The following is a 25,935-nucleotide window of genomic DNA, read 5'->3' as shown; positions in this document are numbered from 1 at the left end:
GAAGCAAGCTGAGGTGCAGACCAGCTCGGAGCAGGGATCACAGCTGTGGAAGGGTGGCGGCGTCAGGAATGGACGGAGGTTAGAGTGAGGCCATGGTTCAGTCTATTGGGATGTGTCGTTGTGAGGGTTTCTATTGCTGTGAAGAGACACCATGACCAAGGCACCTCTTACAAAGAAAACATTTAATTGAGGTGGTGACTCACAGTTCAGAGGTTCAGTCCATTATTATCATGTCAGGGAGCATGGCAGCGTGCAGGCAGACATGGTGTTAGCTACCTCTTGACCAGAAGACAGCAGAAAGTCAACTGACTGTCACACTGAGGGAAGCTTGAGAAAAGAGACCTCAAAGGCTGCCCCACAGTGACACACTTCCTCCAACAAGGCCACACCTCCTAATAGTGCTGTTCCCTTGTGGGGCCATTTTCTTTCAAACCACCACATTCCACTCCCTGGTCCCCAAAGGCTTATAGTGATATCATAATGCAAAAAAAATGCATTCAGTCCAACTTCAAAAGTCCCCATAGTTTATCACAGTCTCAAGCTTATTTCAAAGTTCAACGTCTCTTCTGAGATGCATGGCAAGTTCTCTCTCTCTCTTGCTGTCGCTGTCTCTCTCTCTCTTTTGGTTTTTTCGAGACAGAGTTTCTCTGTTTAGCTTTGGAACCTGTCCTGGAACTTGCTCTGTAGACCAGGCTGGCCTCAAACTCACAGAAATCCACCTGCCTCTGCCTCCCGAGTGCTGGGATTAAAGGCGCGCGCCACCACCGCCTGGCTGCATGGCAGTCTCTTAACTATAGTCACCTTGTAAAAATCAAAATCAAAAAGCAGATCACATACTTCCAGCATATAATGACACAGGATATACATTACCATTCCAAACACAGGGAGGGGAGCATAGTGAGGAAATACTGGACCAAAGCAAGACCAAAATCCAGCCGGACAAACTACAGACTCTGCAGCTTTCATGTCTGGTGTCAAGATGCTCTTCAGATCTCCAACCCTGTTCAGCTTTGCTGATTTCAACACACTTGTTCTACTCCCCGTTAGCAGCTCTCCTGGGCAGGTATCCCACAGCTTTGGCATCTCTAACATTTTGAGGTCTCTAAGGCAATCCAGGCTTCAACTTCACAGCTTCACGAAATGACCTCTCTAGGCCTACGTTCAGGGACACCCCTGACACATGCTTGACCTCAGCAGCTTTCCTTAGGCGTGGTGGCAAATTCCATAACCTGTTTCTTCTTTCCTTAACTCTAAAGCCAGAACCACGTGGCTGAAGCTGCCAAGTTCTGCTGCTTACTGAGGCTGGAACATGGTCCCCTTGTTCAATTCCATCTTCACCAGTTTTCTGTTTTTCTTCACTGTCTAAGCTTGGCTGTCCTTGAACTTTCTCTTTAGACTAGGCTGGCCTCAAACTCAGAGATTCGCCAGCTTCTGCCTTCTGAGTGCTGGAATTAAAGGTGTGTATCACCACACCTGGCTCTAAGCTTTCCTTTCGCTTTTCCACAAGTTGGAAACTTAGCTGGGTGGGATCTTTCCCTGAGGTCACCACTCCCTTTATTCCATTTCCTAATCCATTTATCTCCTTGAACATAGAACTTAGCTCTATTCCACTTCCTGATGCTCTTTTTCTCCTCAAAATTTTTGTTTTGTAATTTAACCTGCTCAGCTTGCTCCTTTTCATTATAAATCTTCATTAGAGTTACCACTAATACCCACACAACAGAGTCTACACTAGGCTGTTTTGATATTTCTTCTGCCAACAGAATTAATCCAAACTCCTCACTTTATCCTCAGGCAGACTCTTCAGACAAGGGCAAAAGGCAGCCACTTTCTTCACCAAAATATCATAAGAAAGATCTCTAGTCAATATACTAACATTCTTCTCCTCTCTAACCTCTTGAGCCAGCCCCCCACAGTTCATCAAATCACCCTCAGCACCACTGTCTTCCATGCTCCTGCTAGAATGGCCCATTATGCAGTGCCTAAAGCATTCCACTGCTTTCCAAAACCAAAATGCCAGAGTCCAAATTCTTCCAAACAAACACATGGTCCAGTCTATCACAGCAATACCCTAGCCCCTGGTACCAATTTCTGTCTTAGTGAGGGTTTCTATTGCTGTGAAGAGACACCATGACCAAGGCACCTCTTACAAAGAAAAGATTTAATTGAGGTGGTGACTCACAGTTCAGAGGTTCAGTCCATTATCATCATGACAGAGAGCATGGCAGCGTGCAGGCAGACGTGGTGCTAGCTATGTCTTGACCAGAAGACAGCAGAAAGTCAACTGACTGTCACACTGAGGGAAGCTTGAGCAAGAGAGACCTCAGAGCTCACCCCCACAGTGACACAATGGGTGCCCAGCAAGACCACACCTACTCCAACAAGGCCACACCCCCTAATAGTGCCATTCCCTTTGGGGGCCGTTTTCTTTCAAACCACTACAGGATGCATCAGCCTCTGTGTGGGGAGCTCTGGAGAAGAGGGGTCTTACAGCTTTTTACTGCTAGGTATTGGAGACACCTGCTCTGGAGGCGTGGCTCTGTATGTCACACTCTGTAGCTGCTGCAGGGAAAGGCTGCAGCTTTCCAGCCACTTCCCAAAGCTGCAGTCAGAGATCGTTTTCCTTCAGGGGACTTGGGCAGTGATTCAAAGCTTCTCCCACAGTTTGTTTAACTTAGATCTACTACTTCATCAGGTTACCTGAGTGCCTCTCCCAGGAGGAGCCTCTGTGGGAGGGCAGTTGAAACATGGCGACTCTTGATGCACAATGGATCAGCTTCTCCCTGCCTGCTGTCCACTCTGGATTCTTTACCGCTCACTAGTGACAGGTTTCCTGGGGTCTGACTCAGGCTTTCAGCCCCGTGACCATTCCTTTCGATATCCTTGCCTGTTTGCTCTCATTGGACAAGATCATGCCTGGTGATGCTTGCCTGTAAACCTGTCCCCGAGGGTCAGAAGAAGGATGAGGAATTCCAGGCCAGTTAGGAGTACCATAGGAAATCTCTGCCTCAAAAAGCCAATGAGCAAACAAGTAGACAAGATAATAATAGCAGAAGACTACCATGACTCTTGTGTGTTGTCGTGTTAGAGGTGCTCCTCCAGGTCCATGTTCAGCCTTCTTCCTTCAGATGATCAGGTTCAGTTGCCTCTAAGGTGCTGATTGATTGTTTTTGCCTGTTTTCCCTGATGGTTATTGACCCTTGTAATTCTTGTGAGTGTGTGTGTATGCACACAGGCGTGCATGGCTGTGTGCACGCTGGACATTGACTCAGGGTCATTAGGTGCTAGCTAGGTGCTCTGGACTTCCTCAGATGCTTGTGTGTTAACTGTTTCTGTTTATTTATTTGTGTTGATGTGTGAGGCACATACACCTTAGCCCTCAGCACGCATGGGCAGTTTAGGGGACAGCTTGCAGAAGTGGTTCTCTCTTTCTACCATGTGATTCCTGGCAGGAACTCAGGTCGTCAGGCTTGACTGCAAGTACATTCCCTGCTGAACCATCTTGTCAGCCGGCAATTTGCTCTTTAGAAAATATCCTGGTATTCCTCAGCCATTGATCTGAGAAAAACTGACTGATATGGCAAGGTCCCTTGATTCTTCCCAAGATTAGCCCCACCTCCTCTGGGTGCGTGTCTGAAGGACACTCTCGATGGCGTACACCGGTACAAGCTTCCATAGACTCCAGGGGTATGAGGCAGAGCTGTAAATGTATACTGCTGTCTGCATAAAGGCAGGCTGTCCTTGATCTTTGTCCTGATTGGGATAGGAAAGCATAGACTTTCCATATCAGTTGCTCTGCACCACATGATAAGTATCCCTTTCTCCAGCAGACAGCACATGAGGCAGAGTGGCTGCCATTGAGACTGTTCTGTTTGGTTGACTTTGTGGAAGTCCCTATCATTCTCTACTTTCCATCTGGTGTCTGTGGTAGTAGCAGATGGGTGAATTAAATGGAAATGTGGTAGAAAGTATCATCAATTCACACACACCCCCCAACACAGGCATGCATTACTCCTCACCTCCCCAGTGAGAAGTATCTGATGTCTGTTACTCTGTAATGCCTTTGTGTGACAAAACTTTTCCTGGGGAGGTCCAACACACACATCTACTCATCCCAGAGAGGGACCACTACAGACCAAAGTACAGATACCCCAAAGTCCATCTTGTGAACCAGTGAATTTTATTGGGGTCACTCACAGGAGCAGAAATGACTCAAAACAGCTGCATCACCAATGTCTACTCCAGCACGGGTGACAGCTCACAAAAGCTGGGAACCTGGAGCTCACTGCACAGCCTGCAGGCAGCTCAGCAGGTTCGAGAGTGTCCTTTCCAGGTGCCTCTGCTCTAAACCTCTTCCAGGCAGCTTGGCTGGTTTCTGCTTCTTCCAGGCAGCTGGTCTGGGCTCCCAGTCCTCTGCAGCTTGACTCTGCTCTTCTGAGAGGGACCCTCAGCTCTTATTGTTTGCTCTGGTAGGGAGGGGCCTAGTGAATCTGCTCAGTTTCAGGGCCCATCAGAAGCTATTTTGAGTTCTTTACCTTCCTGTTTTAAGGGCTTCCTGCAGGATGGAGTGTTTTAATCTTGGAAGAACCGTAGACAACAAGTGCCGGTGATCAGACCCAGGGTCTTGACCGTGCTCCACAGTGCTCGCCCACTCATAGATCCACCACCCTTTCTTGGGTTTTTGAAGATGGTGTAGCTGGTCTTGACCGTGCTCCACAGTGCTCGCCCACTCATAGATCCACCACCCTTTCTTGGGTTTTTAAAGATGGTGTAGCTGGTCTTGACCATGCTCCACAGTGCTCGCCCACTCATAGATCCACCACCCTTTCTTGGGTTTTTAAAGATGGTGTAGCTGGTCTTGACCATGCTCCACAGTGCTCGCCCACTCATAGATCCACCACCCTTTCTTGGGTTTTTAAAGATGGTGTAGCTGGTCTTGACCGTGCTCCACAGTGCTCGCCCACTCATAGATCCACCACCCTTTCTTGGGTTTTTAAAGATGGTGTAGCTGGTCTTGACCATGCTCCACAGTGCTCGCCCACTCATAGATCCACCACCCTTTCTTGGGGTTTTAAAGATGATGTAGCTCTGCCATTCTTTTCCATATAGGATGCCGGTTTTGGTTTGTCCTGGCTAGTGGCTGGAAGAAGGCAGCTTTAAGACCTTCTGTTTGGCTACAGACCATGGAAGCAATGTACTGGTTATGCCAACAACCAGTTTGTCTGAACCAGTTTTATACACAGGGGCTGGGCAAATGCCAACTGGTTATGTTTGTAGACCCCAGTGCACACGCTGTGAGCCCCGCTAGGCTGGGGTGAGACTTATTTTCCTTCAGCAAAGGTCCTGATGACACTTCTCATCTTGTAGTGTCAGTCTGTGACATGTTTGAGGGTTCTCCGTGACCACTTTGGAAACAGCGTGGGCATAGTGTAGGATTTTACCCTCTAGATTTTGGCTTCCCCTTTAGTAAATAGTTGATTAAATAGTCCAAAGTTGACTCAGTTCCAGAAAGTGGACTAAGTGGTACCGTACCTCCAGCTTCTAACCATCACTCATTGATTTTCTTCTATAGCGTGAGCCATACCAAGATAACCCCAGCAGTGTGGACAGGTGATGACCCCCCAGTATGAAATGGCAAGATGTCCCAGTTGCCACAGAAGACTGACTTTAAATAACAGAGCACGCTAGATTGGATATGAAAGGCTAGACGATGCATGAGGTAATCATGCCTCAAGAGTCCAGAGAACTGTACCAGAGGGAATTGTGGGTATGAAGTATACAAGCCTCACTAAGGAGCTCACTAACGATTATTCCCCGTGTGGTTGGGTCTTTAGGAGAGACCACATGTGAGTTCACTGATTACATTGGGAAGCAGTGTTCCAAACACTGTGGTCAGGTCTGACCTAAGCAGCGAGCCAAATGGTTGAACACCGTACCAGCAGCAGGTTCAGAGAGTCGAGGCCGGGAGGACCGAGGAGGACCGAGAGGGAGGACAGCAGCAGAGCACGGCCTTCTGAGGCAGAGAGCACACGGACGGTGGCAGCAGATGACCAAGTGGTTCATATTTCATCACTGAATTCTTGATCTTACTGGCTTTGGTGTGCTGGGACCAACCCTAGAGCTTCATATACCTTGGGCAGTGCCTTCCACCGAACCAGACCCCTGGTCCCACCAAACCAGACCCCTGGTCCCACCAAACCAGACCCCTGGTCCCACCGAACCCTTTGTCTGCTGGCTCATCTGCCCAGGACCTGCCACAGCTGAGCTGACACTCCTGGCCTCCTGTGCTCTCAAGAGGGTGTAATGTTATATGCCATCCATTGTTTTTTCTTTCATCAGTGAAGTGATCAGTCTAATTTTCTAAATCCTAAGTAGGGTCTGAAAGATCTAATTAACTCAGAAAACAGTCTTTTCTGATTTTTAAATGTTTATTTGATTAAGCATTATCCAAGTCAGTTCATATTTCCTTATGTATGTTGTGTGTATGCACATTTATTTTAAAATGCCATCTAATATTGTGCAGCTTTATAATGAAAAACTGGTGGCCCTCCAGCTGTCCCTTGTGGTTCATAGTTGAGAGCAAATACTCCGGCATCTCTTCAGGTCTTTAAACCTTTTGTTTATGTACAGTACTTCTCTTACTGACTCTTGTGTTTTCTTTTGAAATGTTAGCTTTCCTATTTGTGTCTGGCAGATAAGCATTGTTTTTAAAGACTTGTTTTAAATGTGTACTAATGTTTTGCTCCCTGTGCACCATGTACATGCAGTGTCTTTGGAGGTCAGCAGAGGGCATCAGATCCCCCTGGAGTTACAAATAATTGTGAGCCAAGGTGTGGGCTGTGAACCTAGGTCTTATGCAAGAAGAGCAAGTGCTTTTAACTGCTGAGCCGCCTCTCTAGCCCTCAGATAAGCATTTTAAAATGTATTTTACTTACTTTTAAAATTTCTTATATTTATACACTATTTGATCGTATCCTTCCCTAGCCCCTCTTACATTTCCTTTGAATCCCCTAATATATTCCCCCTTCTCCTCCATTCTCATCTCCTCATCTTCCTCTTCATCTTCTCTTCCTCTAAATAACCCACTGACTCTAAGTAGTGCTGCCTGTCTGAGTGTGGGCAACCTACCAGTATCCATAACCCTGAGGAAAAATGACTTCTCAGCATGATTTTTTCTCTTTCTCCCAGCCTTAACCCCTGCCCAAGCCATCTTGCTTTTCTTGTTTTATTAATCTGTAACTGGACTTTGGTTAAATACATTATTTTCAGCATACTAGATGGAGCCTCAGAGAGTCCTGTATGTGTTTTCTTTATTACATAATAAATTATTTTCCCCAGACCCAATACTTTCCTGGTTTCTTCATTAGTTCTTTCTATCGTAATGAACTTTAAAGTCTTGGTAAGCACTTGAGATTTCTTTCCCCACTTCTGGTTGTAACCATATGTCCCTGCAGTGGCCCTCTCTTGAGCCCGCCCTCAGTTCTCTGGCCCTTGCCTGAGCTCAGGTTGTCAGTCTGGAGCTGCAGCTGTGTGGTCCTGGGAATCCTGTCCACCCCTGTCTGCAGTGGAGCCCCCATTTCTTAGGTCCCTTGTCTTAAGCACAGTTATCCAGGAGCTTCCGGGAAAGGCTTTTTCAGAATTTACATATTTGGACATAACTTCTACCATTTCGGCTGAGTGATAGTTTGGAAATGACCTGTCAGGATTTGGAAGGATTTGGTCACTGTCTTCTAGCTTTCGGTGGTGTGGACAAGTCTAGAGTAGTGATGTGTGGTTAACTCCTACACTGTTTACTCACCGGGAGTGTTTCAGGTGAAATTACAGTGGGGAGAACCTAAGATAACAGGGGTTACTCTAGTCCTTTTCTCCTGTGAAAGTCCAGCTAGGTAAGTCCAGGGCAGGTGGCACATACCTGGGAATTTTCTGTCTTGTTCTGAGTGTGGTTTTGACGGTATCACCTGGTGTGAGAGCCAGCAAATTCCGGGAATCAGGCTAGAAGAAGCAAACAGGTACAAGAACAGCACTGTTTCTTCCAGGAGATTCCTGCAAGTTGTCACATGACACTGTGCTTGTCCTCCTGACTAGAGCAGTCACCTGGCCGTGCTTGCTAAAGGGAGGCTGGGAAGTGAACCTCTGAGTTTCGGTGGCGCATGCTCAGCTGAAGATGCTCTAGCCCCTCCCTTGCCGTTTGTCGTAAGGCCTCTCTGCTCACCGCTAGGCTTACACATATGTATTGGTTTTGTTGCTGGGTAACAGATCAGCAGCAGGATTTAGTGGAAAACTGTGCGAACCCTAGCTATGTTCTCTGTTCAGGGCGACGAGAGACTGAACTCAGTGTTAGCTGGACGGCTCTCTTCTGGGGCTTGGAGCCACTTGGAGGCTCATTGGGGGTTGGCAGAGCTCACTGAAGTCATGGGACTGAGGCCCCTGCTTGTAGGGAATTGTTTAGAGTTTATATAGATCACCCTCAGGCTTAGCTCCATGGAGATGGTTTTTCCAGGGAGTATCCAGCTCCTTCCTCCAACCTTTTTAGAGTCTCATCCTGTATCCTAGACTGGCCTGGAACTTATTATGTAGCTCAGGATGGCCTTGAATGGCAATCCTCCGGCCTCACCCTCACAAGTGCTGGAATTATACCCTGCCAGGCTTTCCAGCCCCACTCAGAGAACTAAATAGGTTCTGTCCACACAGCACAGTCTTCCTTTACTAAAGTCAGTTGTGCTGGGTCTCATGACCCAATTACAGAAGTAAAATCAATCATGTGACCAGTTCTAACTTGAGTAGAACTTGACTGTTGATTGTCATTGTAAAATGAACTTTGTTGTAAAATGAATCACATAGTACACAAGGCTACACTTTGTACCTGTTTAGTATGTTTTCTTACAAATATGTAACACATTTATTAACCTCTGGCCAGGTTCATTGTCTCTAAACAGAGCTCTGATAGTAGTTGATACCTCACAGTGTTGTGAGTGTTTAAGTTAGTGAATGCAGGTCATGGACAAGTGAGTGTAAACTAGCTCATCGTTCTTCTAGCTCCAGCTCTGTTATGGAGTTTTTATTTTTGGAAGTGGATAAATTCATAAAAATACATTCCATAGCTAAAGTATAAAATCTAATGTGAAGCTCTATAATTCCCAAATGCCTATTCTAATTGTATAGAAATTCATTGAATTTTATAGTCTTTGGGTCTGGTTAATTTTCATGTGTGATTTTTTTTTTAATTTATGGCATTCTTTATAATAAAGTTTAAACAAATCAATATGGTAATATTCTTAGCAGCATCATTCATAATAGACAAAAAACAAAAGCCTAAATGTTCATCTAATGAATAAGCAAGGTGTGGTGCCCAGATGCTGGAGAAGTTGCTCAGCAGTAGAAGAATGAAGTACTGGTACATGCCCAAACAGAAGAACCTCCATCCTGTGATTGGAAGAGACCATACACATACGGCTATACAATGGATAATTCTTTCATTGAAATGTTTAGGAAGCAAGTCCATAAAGACCTAATGTAGATGAGTGGTTTCTAGGGGACGTGGAAAAGGACCAGAATGGGGAGCAATTATCTGTGGATATGAGGGCTCTTGAGGGTGACGAAATGTTCTGATATTCAGTGTGGCTAAAGTTTTCTCCAGTCCTGCCTGGCCCACAGTCAGGACAAATCTCTCTCACCCGCCAATCCTGCAGTTGCTCAGACCCAACAGAGTAAACACACAGAGTAAACACACATATTGCTTACAAACTGTATGGCTGTGGCAGGCTTCTTGTTATCTAGTTCTTTTAACTTAAATTAACCCATTTTTGTTAATCTATATGTTGCCACGTGTTCCGAGGCTTTACCTGCTGCCTTTACATGCTGCTCCCTGGACAGCAGGCTGGCATCTCCTCCCACTCCGCCTTCCTGTTCTCCCAATTCTCCTCTCTGCTAGTCCCGCCTATACTTCCTGCCTGGCTACTGGCCAATCAGTGTTTTATTTATCAATCAATCATCCACAGCAATTCAGTAGTATATATTATAGCGCAATTCTGTGAGTATACTAAAAGCCAAAGAACTGTGTCTTTTTGCAGGGTAAAATTGATGCCATGCTAATTACTTCATAGTAAATTGCTCAGAAAGCAATGTGGGTGTGGGTATTTCCCTCTTTTTCATCTGAGGTGACTTGTGTGATGCTGACAGCAACGTAATAGTTTAATAAGGAGTGATTGACAGTGGGTGTGCAGGGTGGGGTGAGGGCAGTTGGGGACGTGACTAACGACTGTGCTAACTTTTCTGTCACCTTCGTTGTGTGGTACTCCTTTTAGTGAGACACTCGCCAAAAAAGAGGAACAGAATAAGTAGACTTTAGTCTTCTGACTTATTAGACAAATTGGACAAAGTGCTTTCTTGGCCAGCAATATGTGAAACAGAATATCTTTATTTATGGGTAAATGTTCCGAAGTGGCTGCTGTTCAGGTATAGGGAGAAATGGAGCACCTCACACTTTTCACTGAGGGGAAGCAGACACTAACTACAGGTGACGAGAAGACTGAGGAAAGGAAGTAGACAGAGCAGAGTGAGCGGTTAGGAGGCGGCTGAACTCCGTAGTCGGCCCTGAGCCTGCTTTGAGCCCTGATTTAAGACCACAGCCCTCCGACAGTCCCTGGCACCCCTCTCGCCTGGTTCTCGCGGTCAGCGCTTAGCTGGAGTCTTTGGAGGTCGCTGTGGCTCTCTAGGTCTCAGGGCGTCTATTTCCACATTTTAGTCTGACAGCTGAGACTTCTCCAGGAGGAGTAGGCACAGTCTCCGGCTGGTTCTCTGCTTGCTTGATGCTCGTTCCTGCGAAGCATTTCTCCATGTTTTTCTTACCCTTCTCTTTTCTCTGGAAATGTTCCACCTCACCCAGCCAATCTGTTCTTTTGGCGCCATTCGATCTTCCTCGGGGATTATTTTGGAATCTGTTATTTCACCCCATGCTTCTCATAAGGCGTCCGGGTCCCCCGTTGGCGGCCTGGCATGCTGTCTTCAGGCCACTGATGTCTCCTGTGTCTAAAAAGGGACGCCTGGTCCTCACACTGGATCCTTGTGCAGTGTTTGCATTGGTACTCAAAATACTTCACCGTGGACCGTTCTTGCCCTCTGTGCTGAGAATTAGGAATGTCCCCATTGCTTTTGACCTAGGCTTTATCCCTCAGACATTTTCCTGGCTTTTTTAAAACCCCACTTCCACCTTCTACTGGGGTTGTCCCAGTGAGCATCATGATCTGAGCTGCAATTCTGTCAGACTTCTCTTTGTCAGTTTTGTGGCGCTTCCCCACCTCCCTAACGCTGAGGAGTGAGCCCAAGGTCCATCCCCTGCATGGTAGCTTCCCATTCTGCCTTTAGTATTTGAATCTAGGAATGTTTTCTCTGTAGGGCCTTTTACATGTTAAATACATAACTAAAGTCAGATTAATAAATAGAATTTGGGGAGTTAGTGAAAGGTTTAGAAGATGACAGCAAAACCAGCAGATTAAAGGAGTTCTTCCTTCAGCACCAGGGACAGCTCAGGAGGGTCTCGGGGATGAGCAGGTGACAGAGCTGTCTTGGATCTGCAGTGTTACAGAAGACAAGGTGGCCTTGAATTGGGTGAGAGGGAAGCACAGTTGGGCTTGCAGAACAGTTTCGAGTGCAAGCAGAGTTATTTTGCAATGCCCTGAACACAAAGCCTCTTGTCCACCGAGATGTCAGAGTCATCCCCGACTTGTCCGTTTGGGTGTCTCGTCGATGACAGTGGGATAAAATGCAGTCACCAGTCCTCACGGTGTCTTCTGCTCTTCTAATTTTGACTCTGAATAACACGTCTATTCTGACACTAGCTCTTTTCTGAGAGCTTGCCTTCCCCACCTGGAGGTGGCTAAGTAGACCTAGAGCCCCTGATTGAGGAAGTCAAGGCAGGGCGGGCGGCTCAGAAGTTCTTTTCAGATTGTTCAAATGCTATCTCGCCCATTTTATTTATTTTAAAAAATTTCTGTTTTTTGTCTCTGAGATAAGATGCCAGTATGTAGCCCAGGATGGCCTTGAACTCATGATCCCTTTTCTTCAGCCTCCTGAATGCTGGGTTTACAGGTATGAGCTGCCAAACCCTGCTCTTCGCATTTTAAAATTGGATTATCTTGTTGTTAGTTGTAAAGTTCTTTATATATTCTATATACAGTTCTCTTATCAAATACATGATTTGCAAATAATTTTGGTTTGGTTTGGTTTAGTTTTTCAAGACAGGGTTTTTTTGTAGCCCTGACTGTCCTGGAACTTGCTCTATAGACAGGTTGGCCTCGAACTTAGAGACCCACCTGCTTCTGCCTTCCAAATACTGGGATTAAATGTGTATGCCAACATCAATGCAATTTTGTTAATAATTTTTATCACTCTCTGGGTTCATTTTCTCACATGAAATATTTTCATGAAATATTACCTCTAGGATGACATAAAATACTGAAGTGTCATTTAAAAATTCCCTTTATTAAAATACTAGTTGGGTTTTCTAACTGTTTCTCTATGTATCTCCTATGGCCTTATCTACTGGAAAAAAGCAAGGCAAGAAGAGGCCAGCCTAGGCTCCATAGGAAGGCTCAAGCTTACTTGGAGGAGCACCAACTGGAAAGACATAGACTAAAATGTTTGTGGTTATCATATAGTGACTAATGTATATTATATAGTATATGAAGTAGATATATTATTGTCCATTATATTATATATACTTAAGTAGTTAAGTGTGAATACTTAAAAATAATGTAGGGGATTTTAAGGCCTGAAGGAAAGATGAAAAGTATAGGACAGACAGGTTCTCATGCCATGTTTTTCAGGGACCATAAGTCTAGGAGTTGGAACAGCACTTAGTGTGGAGCTAAAAGTGAAGTGTTGGCACCCTTCCTGGGTGCTGTGTGTCCTAGGGCATGCACCACATGTCTGCTGTCTGGGTTTTCCCCATGTTGCTTGTCTTAGGTTGTGTGGCTGACCCAGTGATATGATGCTAGGCTTACATATTAGTACATTACCAGTCATACTGAAGTTCCAAAAGTTAACCACAGAGTGAAAATGAGTAATATTCTCTTAGTTAGGGTTTCTATTGCTGTGAAGAGACACCAATACCATAGCAACTCTTATAAAGGAAAACATTTAATTACAGTTCAGAGGTTCAGTCCATTATCATCATGGCAGGGAGCATGGCAGCGTGCAGGCAGACATGGTGCTGGAGCTGAGAATCCTACATCTTGCAGGGAACAAACAGTTGATTGAGACACTGGGTGGTATCTCGAGCATAGGAAACCTCAAAGCCCGCCCCACAGTGACAGACTTCTTCCAGTAAGGCCGCACCCACTCCAACAAAGCCATACTTCGTAATTGTTTCACTCCCTATGAGTTTATGGGGACCAGTTACATTAAAACTACCACACTCTCTTTATTGAATATTGACTTCAGGAAATTGTTTCAGTATAAACTATTCTTTCAATGTGATATGTCCTATCAGTCTGTATTACTTTAGAAAATAATTAAAATGTTAAAATTAGGTTTTGAAAATGTAAGTGTTCAAGAAATTATTCTCATCAGGCTTTATTAAAATGAGTGAATATACTGAATTCTCTATAAATTGTGGTTTGTTTGCTTACATATTTAATGTAATCATGAGTTGTTTTCATAAAAATAACTGGATAATTTACTTACACTGTTTTTAGACTTAGTTATTTTTATGTTATGTGTATGAATGTTTTGCCAGCATGAGTGTATGAATACCATACCTGTTGGAGCCCTGGAGCTGGGATTACTGATGGTTGTGAGCCACCATATGGTGCTGGGAAGTGAACCTGCCCCTCTGCACAAGAAACAAGTGCTCTTAACTGCTGAGCTGTCATTTTAGCCCCCAGACAATTTACTTTTTAAAGTCAACTGCAGAAATTGGCTATATATTGATTGTGGGATGGGAATTGTTTAAGCAATTGTCAGTTATTAGCAGAATTATTTGAATCATATATTGTAGACATAATTGATTTGGTATGAAGATTCTTACATAATGTTTTTCTATTTTAGAAATTATAGCAATCAGTAATTTGGAAAAGACTGTCATACAATAAAGTAGCAGCTTAGTAACAGCTAAGAAAATTTCTCTGTTTATTTAGGAGCTGGTAATGCTTCTTTTAGAATACAATGCCGATACTACGGTTGTAAATGGGAGTGGACAGACAGCAAAAGAAGTCACCCATGACAAAGAAATCAGAGACATGCTTGAAGGTAAACATGGATCTTAATATCAATAGTGTTTGGTTGTATTATTGCTAAGGTCACAGATGACAACAAACCTATCTGTATTGCTGATGTCATTACAGAGTCCTTGTTGAGATGCAACTTTATCTGTTTCCTCACTCCGTTAGTTACTGCTGCTGGGCAGAAGAGCTGCAGAAGCAGCCTGGTGAAGGACTTAAGTTGGCTTACACTTGGAAAGGGATCCAACCTGTTATGGCAAAAAGGCATGACGGTGGCTCCATGGTAGTAGGAGCATGTGGGTGGGACTGTTCTTTTTACTTTGGAGGAACAGGGAGCAGAGAGAGGGCCAGAAGAGGGCCAGGGCTGTGAAACTCAAGGCCCATTCTGCAGCTATTCACTTTCCTCTGCTAGGTTCCACCTCAGAGGTTCCGTGACCTCCCAAAACATGACCACAGCTGGGGACCATTTCACATCCAAGCTGGGACATTTACTTTATAACTATTAAAATCTTCACTTGTAAAAGAACCTAGCAAGTTAAAAATGTTCTCAAATGCACAACCGAATGAAAAGTAGAAAATGTAGAACGAGAAGATGCAGCTTAGATAGACTGCTGTAGCATGATAATGAGAGTCTAGAAAAAAGGGCAGAGAAACTGTCGGAGGGAGCTCTAGTTGTTCTGCACGAGTCGTTACTGTAGAGGGTATTGCTGCCTGGCCTTATCTTCCCCAGGACCTCACTGTAGTGTAACACCAACACTCATTTCTTGATGGATTGGTTTAATTGCTATGGACATCAGAGATTTAATTGCATTTAAAAAGATGTATGAGCCTTTAATTGTGTAGAGAAATTTCTCCACTACAGTTTAAAACAAAACCACTCCCATGTTTATACTAGAAAAGCCTGTAGCTAGAGTTTTTCTGCCTGGCCCACAGTCAGGACAAATCTCTCCCACCTGCCAGTCCCACAGCCACTCAGACCCAACCAAGTAAACACAGAGACTTATATTGCTTACAAACTGTATGGCCGTGGTAGGCTTCTTGCTAACTGTTCTTACAGCTTAAATTAATCCATTTCTATAAATCTATACCTTGCCACGTGGCTCGTGGCTTACCAGCATCTTCACATGCTGCTTGTCATGGTGGCGGCTGGCAGTGACTCCCTCCACCTTCCTGTTTTCTCTTTTCTCCTCTCTGTTAGTCTCGCCTATACTTCCTGCCTAGCCACTGGCCAATCAGTGTTTTATTTATTGACCAATCAGAGTAATTTGACATACAGACCATCCCACAGCAAAAGCCCTAGGTAATAGGATTAGTCTTTGAGTGGTCCAGGTTTTGCTGTAAGGCTAGAGCAGGTAGTTTCTACATTGCAGATGAGGTCTCAGAATTACAGATGCAACTTCACACATACTCTGTTTTTCTCTCTTGCAATTCAGAGTAGGGTTGATACACCTTTGTGTTTAAGGATGTTAACTTTGTAACTTTAATTATTAGTATTTTTATTCATGTAAAACTACACTCTTGCTTTTAACAATTTTCCATTTCATTTAAAAGGTTGAACTCTTCTTGCTTATTCTGTAGTTACAAAATAATGAATGTTTGTTAGGCATCTATATTAGAGAATTGTTATTAACACATACTGCACATACTGTGTGTGGGGTTTGGTGAGATCTTTCTCTGCATCAGTCACTGCACTGGTCACAATCAGCTACCTCTAGCTACTCTTGGAGGCTGACATTTTGTCACATCTTCAGCTAGTGTCCCCCTTGACATGAACTCTCTGGTTTCAGTGAATAGCCAGACCTACACTTATCTTCTGTCAGCCACTGTAGTGTTTGACTTAAGGACTCATATTGGTCTTTGCCCTTTAATACACTGTGATCTAATTGAAAGGTGAGGTAACTGTTTTTTATCCTGTTCTGTCATTCTGTTGTCTCATGGGAACCTGAGACCGAGATTTTCCTGAGAGACTGAATGTTAGCTTAGTTGGACAAGTGGACATTTAATAAAGGGAATTGTGAAGACATGCTCTAAGGTTCTTCTGAAACCCAAGCTGTGCAAAGGCAAGGATGTCATTGACTTTACAGGCAATGCCATTCATCAGCTCCTGTGGTCCTAGCCCAGGAAGTAGAAAATAGAAAATGGAGAATTAATTGAGTGATTCTGTTCTGATGAGATCACCTTACCCAGATCCAATGCCGTTTGTGGATGGCATTAAGTCTTCATTTGCAGACTCCAGGAAGTGCTGGGGTCAGCATGATAATAGATAGGCCATAAACCAGATAGCTGGATAAAACATGGAGCCAGGAAAATAGAGGTAGGCATAACAAAACCACATCCAACTCTCTGAAGTGATGGTATTTAGATAGAGATGGTCTGATTTGTGTAGAACAGTAGCTAGTTAACGAGCCAGAGGTTGAGTGCCAGAGTTTATCTTGGGCCCACTGTGTTGTACACAAGGGTGTGAGTTGCCTTGAAAGGTGAGGTGCAGTGAGGAATAAACCCCCCCCCCATTCTTAGCTTATGGGAAGTTTTAAGAGTAATTAAGTGAATACTTGCATGCCTTTTGTCTTTCACTTATATTACACATTCAAACATCTTGCCTGTATCTAGTTTATCTTTTAAAATATTATTTGATGCTACTGAATTGATTTTTTTGGGTCCAACCTCTTGAAAGTAATTTGCATACTGAATGGCATTATTTCCTCCAAACACATCAGTATGGCTCAAGAACAGGGTGTCTTCTTACATAATCACAATGAAACCCTCACCATATCTTTGGGCGTTGGTTGCAGAATCTTAAAGTCCTGGGCCTGTGGTTTCTAAAATACATGGGTACTCAAGTGCCTTTTATAAAATGGTTTGTTTGTGTTTTTGTGTGTTGTGTGTGTGAGTGGAGCCTACAGGTAGCCTCCCATATGCCTTTAAACTGTGCACAAATTATTTAATATGAGCTGTTTATACAAGTCCATCTTCAGATATATGATTTTTTAAAATTTTATTTTATGTGTATTAGTGTTTTTGCCTTCATGTATGTCCATGTGAGGGTTCCATATCCACTGGAACTGAGTTATAGACAGGTGTGAGCTACCATGCACGTGCTGGGAATTGAACCCTGGTTCTCTGGAGGAGCAGCCAGTGCTCTTAACTGCTGAGCCGTCTCTTCAGTCTCCAGATACATGATTTCTAAACTTCCCTCCCATGGAGGTTGCTTTTTCACTTTTGAAAAAGTTTTGTTTGTGTGGACCTGTTGTTGATTGATTGATGAGGAACCATTGATCTGGTTTTTCCCCTTTGTTCTTGGGTTTCTGGTGTTCTTAGCTTAAAGTCACAAAATGTTCTGTTTAAGAGGTCTGCCTTTTTATATGCCTGTGCTCCATTCTGAGTTAAAGTTTCATATGCTGTGGGCGAGGGAAGACCTGTTCCTGTGTAAGTTCTGGTTGTCCCAGCACCTTTGTGAAGAAGACTCCTGTCTTCGCTGGACAGTATTGATACCCCCGTGAAAATCGATTCAGTAGCCTCTGGAGTACTTGTAATGCCTCATACAGCTTATGTTATATAAACAGTTGTGTTGTAATTCTCAGGAAATAATGGCAAGGAATACAGTGTTCAGAACAGATTCTTTGTATTTTATTTCATTTTCAGTCTGTGGTTGGTTAAATCCAGAGATAGAACCTATGCGTGTCAAAGGCTGACTAATGGTCAGCATCAGAAAAATTTAGCACTAGTAGAGATAAATTGAGTGGCTGGAGAGATAGATGACTCAGCAGCTGAGCACTTGTTTTTCTTACAGAAGACCCAGGTTCATTTCCCAGCATCCACATGGTATAGGCATGATGCATAGATACACACATTGACAAAACACTCATGCATATAAAAAGAAAGAAATAAATCTAATATACAGACTGAGCATCCCCAATCTGAATTGGAATGGCTCCAAGTTCTAAAACTTTTGAATATCACAATGCCTAAGAAGTTAAGGGTATTTGAACATTTTTTTATTAAGAAATTTTTTATTCATTTTACATACCAACCATAGACCCCCCCCTTCCCTCCTCCCACTCTCCCCTCAGCCTCTGTCCCACAACCCACCCCCCTTTTCCTCCTTCGAAAAGATAAGGCCTCCCATGGGGAGTCAGTAAAGCCTGCTACATTCAGCTGAGGCAGGTCTAAGTCCCTCCCCCTGCATCAAGGGTGAGCAAGGTGTCCCACCAGAGGTAATGGGCTCCAAAAAGCCAGCTCCTCGTGAACCAGGGACAGATCCTGATTCCACTGCCAGGGGTCCCTTAAGCAGATCATGCTACTGTCTTGATTATGAAGAGGGCCTAGTGTGTTTGAACATTTCTAATTTTGGATTAGGGACACTTTACCATTGAAGTTTGCAAATACTCCAAAATCTCAAAAAAAAAAACTATGAAATTTTAAACTCTGAAAGTTTAAACACTTTTTAATCCCACGAATTGTGGAAAAGGAATACTGAGCCTTTTATAATATAATACACATTTCATATACAAATTTTATCAGTTGTCCATGTGACATCTATCCAGTCTGGATCTATTTCATAATTCTGTGTTGTATCTGTCATGTCTCTCCAGCCCCTTTTGTCTGAGACAACACACCAGCTTTTGTTTTATATAGTATTGACCTTCTTGAAGAGGAGGGCAGCTTCGACTGAGGAGGGGGATTGTCTCAAGTTTGAGGCCTGCCTTGTCTAGACTGAGTTCCAGGCCAGCTAGAGCTGCATGGTGAGACTTGTATGTCACGAAGTATGTGTGTTTATTGGGGAGAGAGTTTGTTGGAAAGACAGTTGAGGATTTTTTAATTGATGTCCCTCAGTTTGAGATTTTCTTTCCAGGTGATTAGATACAGTACATGCCTGGGGGCAGGAATACTAAGTAGGTGAGGTTGTCTCCTGTGTTACTGCATAAGATTAGGAAGCACGTGAATTGATCTGTGCCACTATTGAGGCAGCTGACACTGACTAACTCTGCTACTGTGACCTGCTGAAACAAAGTAGCTTTTTCCTTTGTAACTAGTAAGTAGACTGTGGAAGGGGTAACATAAATATCTTGTTTACCAGTAAACTTCTAGTCATGAATACAATGTTCATTAGTAACATTTGTCCCAATCATTCATTTCTGTGGTGACTGCAAAGTAGAGACTTCATGAAATTCCTTTCCCAGGTGCTGTCTGTACAGTAATTGTGTTATTATGTAACCTGCTCCAGGAAGCAGCTAAGTGTCTTCAGGATGGAGAGAGACTTAAAATGTAGGTGGGGGCCAGTGATGCCAGTGGCTGGGAGGGAGATCAGGTGCCCGTGACTTCCAGGCCAGCCTCAGCTACCTAGTGTGATCAAGGCCAGTCTGGGCTGCATGAGACCTTGTGCCAAAAGTCAAAAGGAACATTCAGTGAGGAAAACATTCAGAACCATGGACGTCATTACTGTTCAGCTCGCTTTCCCACCAGCTGAAACATCTATCTGAACAGCACACTAAAAGAACAGTTTAGGGGCCCTCTACCCCAAACCGAAGCCTCTGCTTCTCTTTGGCTGAGTCAGCAGACTTCTTTGTGTGCCATGATAAACACAGGACAGGAAATGCCCAGGGACATTTTGAATCCTTGACTGTGTTCCCTCATTTGTGAGCCTAGAAATTGTAGAAATGAATATTAGTTTATTCCGTTTTTTCAATTCTAAAGTTGGAATATGGCTATTGGCCACCTGATTGTTGTTAGGCAGATACACTTTATTCCAGCCACTCATAAATGCTCTGGATAATTAAGGATGCAGATGAGTATCCTGCTTCCAGAATGAGGAAGAAATAAGTCACAGCCAAGGGTAATGCTATGCATGATAGTGGTGTGCACAGGACTAAAGGGAATACTGCCGCTCTCCGAGTGCTCACAGCTTAGTGAGAGGAAAGAGTAAACAGAGCAACTCCAGCAACAGAGGAAGCCACTGAGAGCTTGTGTGGACAGAGAGAAATAGAGACAGACGGACAGACAGGTAGGTGATAGATAGCTAGTGCATGGGAATAAAGATATGAGCATAGAAGATGATAGGTAGTAACTGTAGTCAGTTATTAGTCCCAGACTTTCCTATGCAGTGTATGTGTTTGTTTAACTGTGTTTCGAGCACACAGTAATGACTAGCCCTTAGTAAATGTTCCTTTCCCCACTTACCTGGCTCCTCATTGGCTTCTCTGCCCAGGGGAAGAGTAGACTAGAATGTCTTCCTTAGCCAGGAGGACTGTTAGGGAATGACTCTTCTGGCCTTTGTAGTACATGTTAAGCTGGATCACTAAATATTTGTGGGAACTTGCTTCTTTGTTGTTATTTTGAAACAAGGTCTCATACAGTCTAAGGTGGCCTTAAACTTGCTATGTACCAGAGAGTAACTTTGAACTCCTGATCCTTTTGCTGTGTCCCATGTGTTGGGGTTACAGGAGTATACCACAATACTTGGCTAAAAAGAACACTTACAGGCCCTTGTTTTACAGTGCTAAGGATTTAACCCAGGACTTTGTACTTGGTAGGCAGGTTCTTTACTACTGAGCTAAACCTTCAGCCTGAAGCATCAGCAGCAGCTGTGACCACCTCCTCCTCCTCCTCCCCAACAGAACAAGTCTAGGCAAAAGAGAGCTTGTTGATACAGTCCACTCTTTCATCACATTGCCAGCTGCTCCTCTGCATATAGGATTTCAGAACTAACGTTAGAGACCGCAGCAGCCTTGAAAGTCCCAGCCCTCCACTCTGTGGTCTTCCTTACCTCTCCATACCTGCTTTGTTCTCTGTCTGTCTGTCTATGGATCTATGTATGTATGTATCTACTTATTTATTTATTGTTTTTAGAGACAAGGTTTCTCTGTGTAGTCTTGGCTGTCCTGGAACTCAGAGATCTGCCTGTCCCTGCCTCCCAAGTGCTGGGATTAAAGGCATGTGACTCTACCACCTAGCTTCTGCTTTGTAATTCATAAAATAACACCTATCTTAGTGGTTACATAGGAGTGCTTGACACTTGGTATTATAGTATTTGTTAAATACAAATACAACTTACGGTTGTTTTTTTTTTTTGTAGAAGTATGTAAAGTAATTTGGAATCGTATAAAATAAACAGATATTTTATTTATATATCTTACTACCAGTTGCTATTTCTTATTACTACTTTCCCCTTTATAACATTTCTAGAAGTTACAAACCCCATTTATCTTCTTTCCCAGGCAGATAACAGTAGTATTTTGATCATCAAAAGTTGTTTTATGCTAAGTGTTATAAATAAGTAAATCCATAATGTCCTTTGAATTGAAATTATAATTTCACCCCAAAATGAAGAAAATGGAGCTCACTGGAAATGAAAAGCAGAACTTCCAAATCTAACTGCATTTGAATTTCAGTTCAAAACATATGTATTTTTCTACACTGTGATCAACTTACTCTTTATTCATCTTTGTTAAGTATTTTTATTTACGGATTTGTGTGTGTATCTTTGTAAATGTATTCCGTGTGTGGTGGGTACCTGCAGGAGCCAGCAGAGGGTGTCAGAGCCCCTGGAGATGGAGTTAGAGGTGGTTGTAAGCTGCCTAATGTGGGTGCTGGAAACCTGTAGTCAGACTTTCCTTTGGGCCTCCAGCTCACTCCCAAATGAGACGGAGACTTCTTACTAATTATGAAAGCCTGGCCTACAGCTTAGGCTTGTTCCTAACTAGCTCTTGTAATGTAAATTAACCCATTTCCATTAATCTGCATCCTGCCACGTGCCTTGTGGCTGTCCTGCTTCTTCATAGTCTCACTGGCCACCTTTATGCACCTCAATTATCTTCTCCTCTTTTCTCTCCCTGGAAGTCCCACCTATACCTCCTGCCTGGCTATTGGCTGTTCAGCTTTTTATTACACCAATCACAGCAATACACCTTCACACAGTGTACAAATGTTCCACAACAGGAACCCAACTCAGGTCCATTGCAAGAGCAGCCATCTTTCCAGCCCCCCTTTATAATGTAATGAGTTTTCCAGTAGGATTGTACTAGCTGTAGAGTAAGACTTTTTTTTTTCTCTTGCAGCTGTGGAAAGGACTCAACAAAGAAAGCTTGAAGAATTGCTTTTAGGAGCAGCAAGGGAAGGCAGGACAGCCGAAGTGTCAGCTCTGGTAACAAGGAGCATTACGTTTTTATATGGTAGTGGTTTCTCCTTAAATTTTAAGTTCATAGTTCAGTGACTGTGGGAGGAAATCTCTTATCTTCACACTAGAATAGAAGTGTCACACACACACACACACACACACACTTACCTGGCAGCTCAGCCAGGGAATAGTCTAGGAGCTTTACATGCTGATGGATCTCTGAATTTCTGATTTATTTTCTTTTCCCCAATCAAAAACCTGATGATTAAGAACCCAGTTCCTCATAGCAAATAGTTAAGATAAAGAAAATTTTAAAAAATTTTTTTCAGATTAAGCCCATTTAAAATTGAAAAAAAAAAATACAGGTTCTGTCAAGGAGCAAGTTTTTCTCCTTCTGATGAGCAATGAATTCTGGAAGAACATTGTCCTTCTAGAAGAGTGGTACACCGAGAAGGGACAGTTTGGGAGCAGCAAGCTGCCAGCTCGGCCTCCTTTTCTCATCTTCCTGGGAGACCTACTTTCCCCTCTCCATTTGCTGCATGGTCTCATTAAATATGAAACTCTAAATTTGTTCTGAATTCAAGACTGAAGCATTGCCATTTGCTTTAAAGTTATTTCAGCTCCCTTGAAAACACTTCTTTGGGTTCTAAGTATAGTACCTGCAACATTTTAAAAATTTTGTGAAACGGAGACTATCTAGAGCTTGCTGAAGCAGCGAGGTGGGATGACGGATTCAGCAGAAAGAACCTTGACATTTATGCTTCTAACATCTCGGGTTTGACTCTGCCTGGGGACTGTGGGCAGGTGCAGGATTTATAGCTCTGCTGTCACAAGTATGGAATGCAAGGCTGTGGACAGCAAGCATGTTAGTGAGATCTTTTTTTTTTTTTTTTTTTTTTTAACTTTTCCAGACAGTGTAGTCCTGTGTGTCCTGGCTCTGTGTAGTCCTGGCTGTTCTGAAACTCACTCTGTAGACCAGGCTGGCCTCAAATTCAGAAATCCGCCTACCTCTGCCTCCATGTACTGGGATTAAAGGCGTGTGCCACCACTGTGAAATCTTTTGTTTTTTTGAGACAGGGTTTTCTCCATGTAGTTTTGGTTCCTGTCCTGGAACTCACTCTGTAGCCCAGGCTGGCCTTGAACTCACAGAGATCCGCCTGGCTCTGCCTCCCGAGTGCTGGGATTAAAGGCGTGCGCCACCGGGGGCCCCCCCCTCCCCCCCCCGGCTCACTATGAAATCTTAATGTGAGGGGTAGGTGGGTAGCACTGCTGTCATGTGTGGTGTTAGGACACAGGCCTCAGATATCATGGCTCCTGAGGACAAGCATAGCCAGCTGAGGTGTGAGCCAAAGGGATGTAGTCTGCCTACCTGTGAGCTCTGCATTCCTGAGGGCTCTGCTCTGCTCTGCCATCCTGAGGGCTCTGCTCTGCCGTCCTAAGGACTCTACCTGAGCCTTTCTTTGGCATATAATCACATTGTGTTCCTTTGTTAGCTCAGCAGGCCCAGTCCTCCTGATGTGAACTGTTCGGATCAGTTAGGAAACACTCCCCTGCACTGTGCAGCTTACCGGGCCCATAAACAGTGTGCCTTAAAGCTCCTGAGGAGTGGAGCTGACCCCAACCTGAAGAACAAAAATGGTGAGCATGCTGATGAGACCCATCCTTGGTCGTTTTGATTGACTCTATAAAATGAATTAGTGCTATTTAAAATTATTCTGTTTGGGATCCAGCCTTTGTTAGATTGGATGGTCTCATTTTTAAATAAGGACATTCACAAATATAAAAGTGACATTTTTTTCTCCTTTAAGACTTAGCTAGTAATGCACTCTCTACTCCACATGAGCCCATTGTTGACCAGGATAATCCTCCCATCAGGGAAATGTTAGGTACAATTGATGGTTGTTGTTTGTAGCAGTTACATTCCATATGGTTGCCACCAACACTGAATTAGAGAATTTTGAACCGCTCTTTTTGGAGAACCCAGGATTAGATTATCATGAGCCTCTTGTCATGGCATTTTCATCAGTGATCAATATACAGCCTTGTTTTATGAGTGCTACTGTTTAAGATCACCTTATGTAATGTAATATGTGTTGCTGATCCATTAACACCTAGGTCATGGCCAACAGCACCTCAGCCTATGTGCATCGTCTCTAACTCAAGTTCTCTCTTCAAGGCACATCATAATCTTGCACTTAGGAACACAGCCCAGCATTTCAGCATGATTTTTGGGGGCCATTTTATATGAGAAAGTCACAAGCAAAACGCTCTAAGACACGACACTGAAGAGACTGCGGTCGGAACCCGTGGCCGTTGCCTGGGCTAAAGGAGGAAGCCAGGTCACCTTGTTCCACTTCAGCTTGTAAAACAAGCTGCAAAAGCTAGTGGTGGGGGATTCAGAGTTTTCACTAGTTTGGAAATATCTGTGAATATCCAAAAAGTTGCCTCAAATAATTGACTTTGGGGTTTATACATCCCTTTTAGCAGTATGCGGATTTGAAGCTTCTAATGAGATAGCCTTCTTTTGAATGCTTTTTATGCATTTGTGCTTTTCTTCTGGGCATTCAGTTCTGACCTTGATGCTGCTGTGCATGCACAGTTGACAGAACGTTGGAAGGTTTTTAGGTTCCTGGTAACAGTATTGTTGGGACTAAACTGAAATTTCCTTCTATGCAAATTAATTTGAAGAGAGATGACATTTTTCTTGAATTTTCCCATCAGAGAACAAAGACGTTTTATTTTATTTTGTTTTGATAACACACACATTTTTTTTGAAATCGCTGGTTATAAGTTCAGGTAGGTAGGGAGCCTGCTCAATTAGTTCTAAATGTGCTTTATTGAATTCTTCTGTGTGCCTGACCCTGTAGACATTGAGTCCAGAGATGAGGCTCTGAGATTTCATCTAGTTGGCAGCAGCTCAGAATTTATTTTTGGCATTGGGGCAGAATTCTATGAAAGAAATCATATTATCTCTCCCTCTGCTGGAAGCATAGTTTCTCAAAAATGCCCTGAAAATAGGATGAAAATAACAAAATTGGCAGACCATTATCTTCCTAGGTGCTGTGTGGAAAAGCTGACCTGATGACTGATTTCTCAGTGAACATTTCGAAAGGGTTTTCCTCCTCACTGAAGAAGAGGATGCCAACAGCCACTGCTGAACACATCAGCAGTCCTTAAATCGGCCTCGGGACGAAGTCAAGCCCATGATCTTTTGTCTAGGTCAAAAGCAATGGCCACTCTCCTTTCATCCCTTCCCACCCCCTGGATTATCTTGAAGGCATTCCAGAGAGCCATTCCATACCCTTCGTTCCCTTGATAAACATTTTGGTATATTAATAAGAGATTAAAAAAAACTCCTTAAACAACCATGTCATAGGTGTACAATTCCCAACACATTAAAAATGATTTATTTATGCCCTTTAAATTAGAATTGTATGGTGTATAGAATTGTATGGCATGTGAATTTCTATTAAATTCACATTTAATAGAAATGTAGAGCTATTACAAACCTGAAGCACAATAATAGGGTCAGCCAGTTAATGTTGTAATTTCTCATAGTCATGAAATAACACTTTGACAGAATGTAGGTGTCAGTCACACCCT

General features: G+C 43.5%; 1 protein-coding gene across 3 annotated transcripts in view; it reads left to right on the top strand.

Moving 5' to 3' along the window:
* Osbpl1a (oxysterol binding protein like 1A) overlaps positions 1 to 25,935 on the top strand; it is a 191,967-nt gene that overhangs the window by 19,557 nt on the left and 146,475 nt on the right. For all 3 annotated transcript variants that reach the window (XM_059246373.1, XM_059246372.1, XM_059246374.1), the window contains exons 5-7: positions 14,136 to 14,247; positions 22,274 to 22,359; positions 23,826 to 23,970. In XM_059246373.1, the coding sequence (XP_059102356.1) occupies positions 14,136 to 14,247; positions 22,274 to 22,359; positions 23,826 to 23,970 (343 nt within the window). The remainder of the gene's footprint in view (positions 1 to 14,135; positions 14,248 to 22,273; positions 22,360 to 23,825; positions 23,971 to 25,935) is intronic.

This window comes from Peromyscus eremicus, chromosome 19, assembly GCF_949786415.1.
Source record: "Peromyscus eremicus chromosome 19, PerEre_H2_v1, whole genome shotgun sequence".
In the NCBI taxonomy this organism is placed as follows: Eukaryota; Metazoa; Chordata; class Mammalia; order Rodentia; family Cricetidae; genus Peromyscus; species Peromyscus eremicus.
The sequence above is the reverse complement of the archived record's forward strand: the minus strand, read 5'-3'. Positions and strand labels throughout refer to the sequence as shown.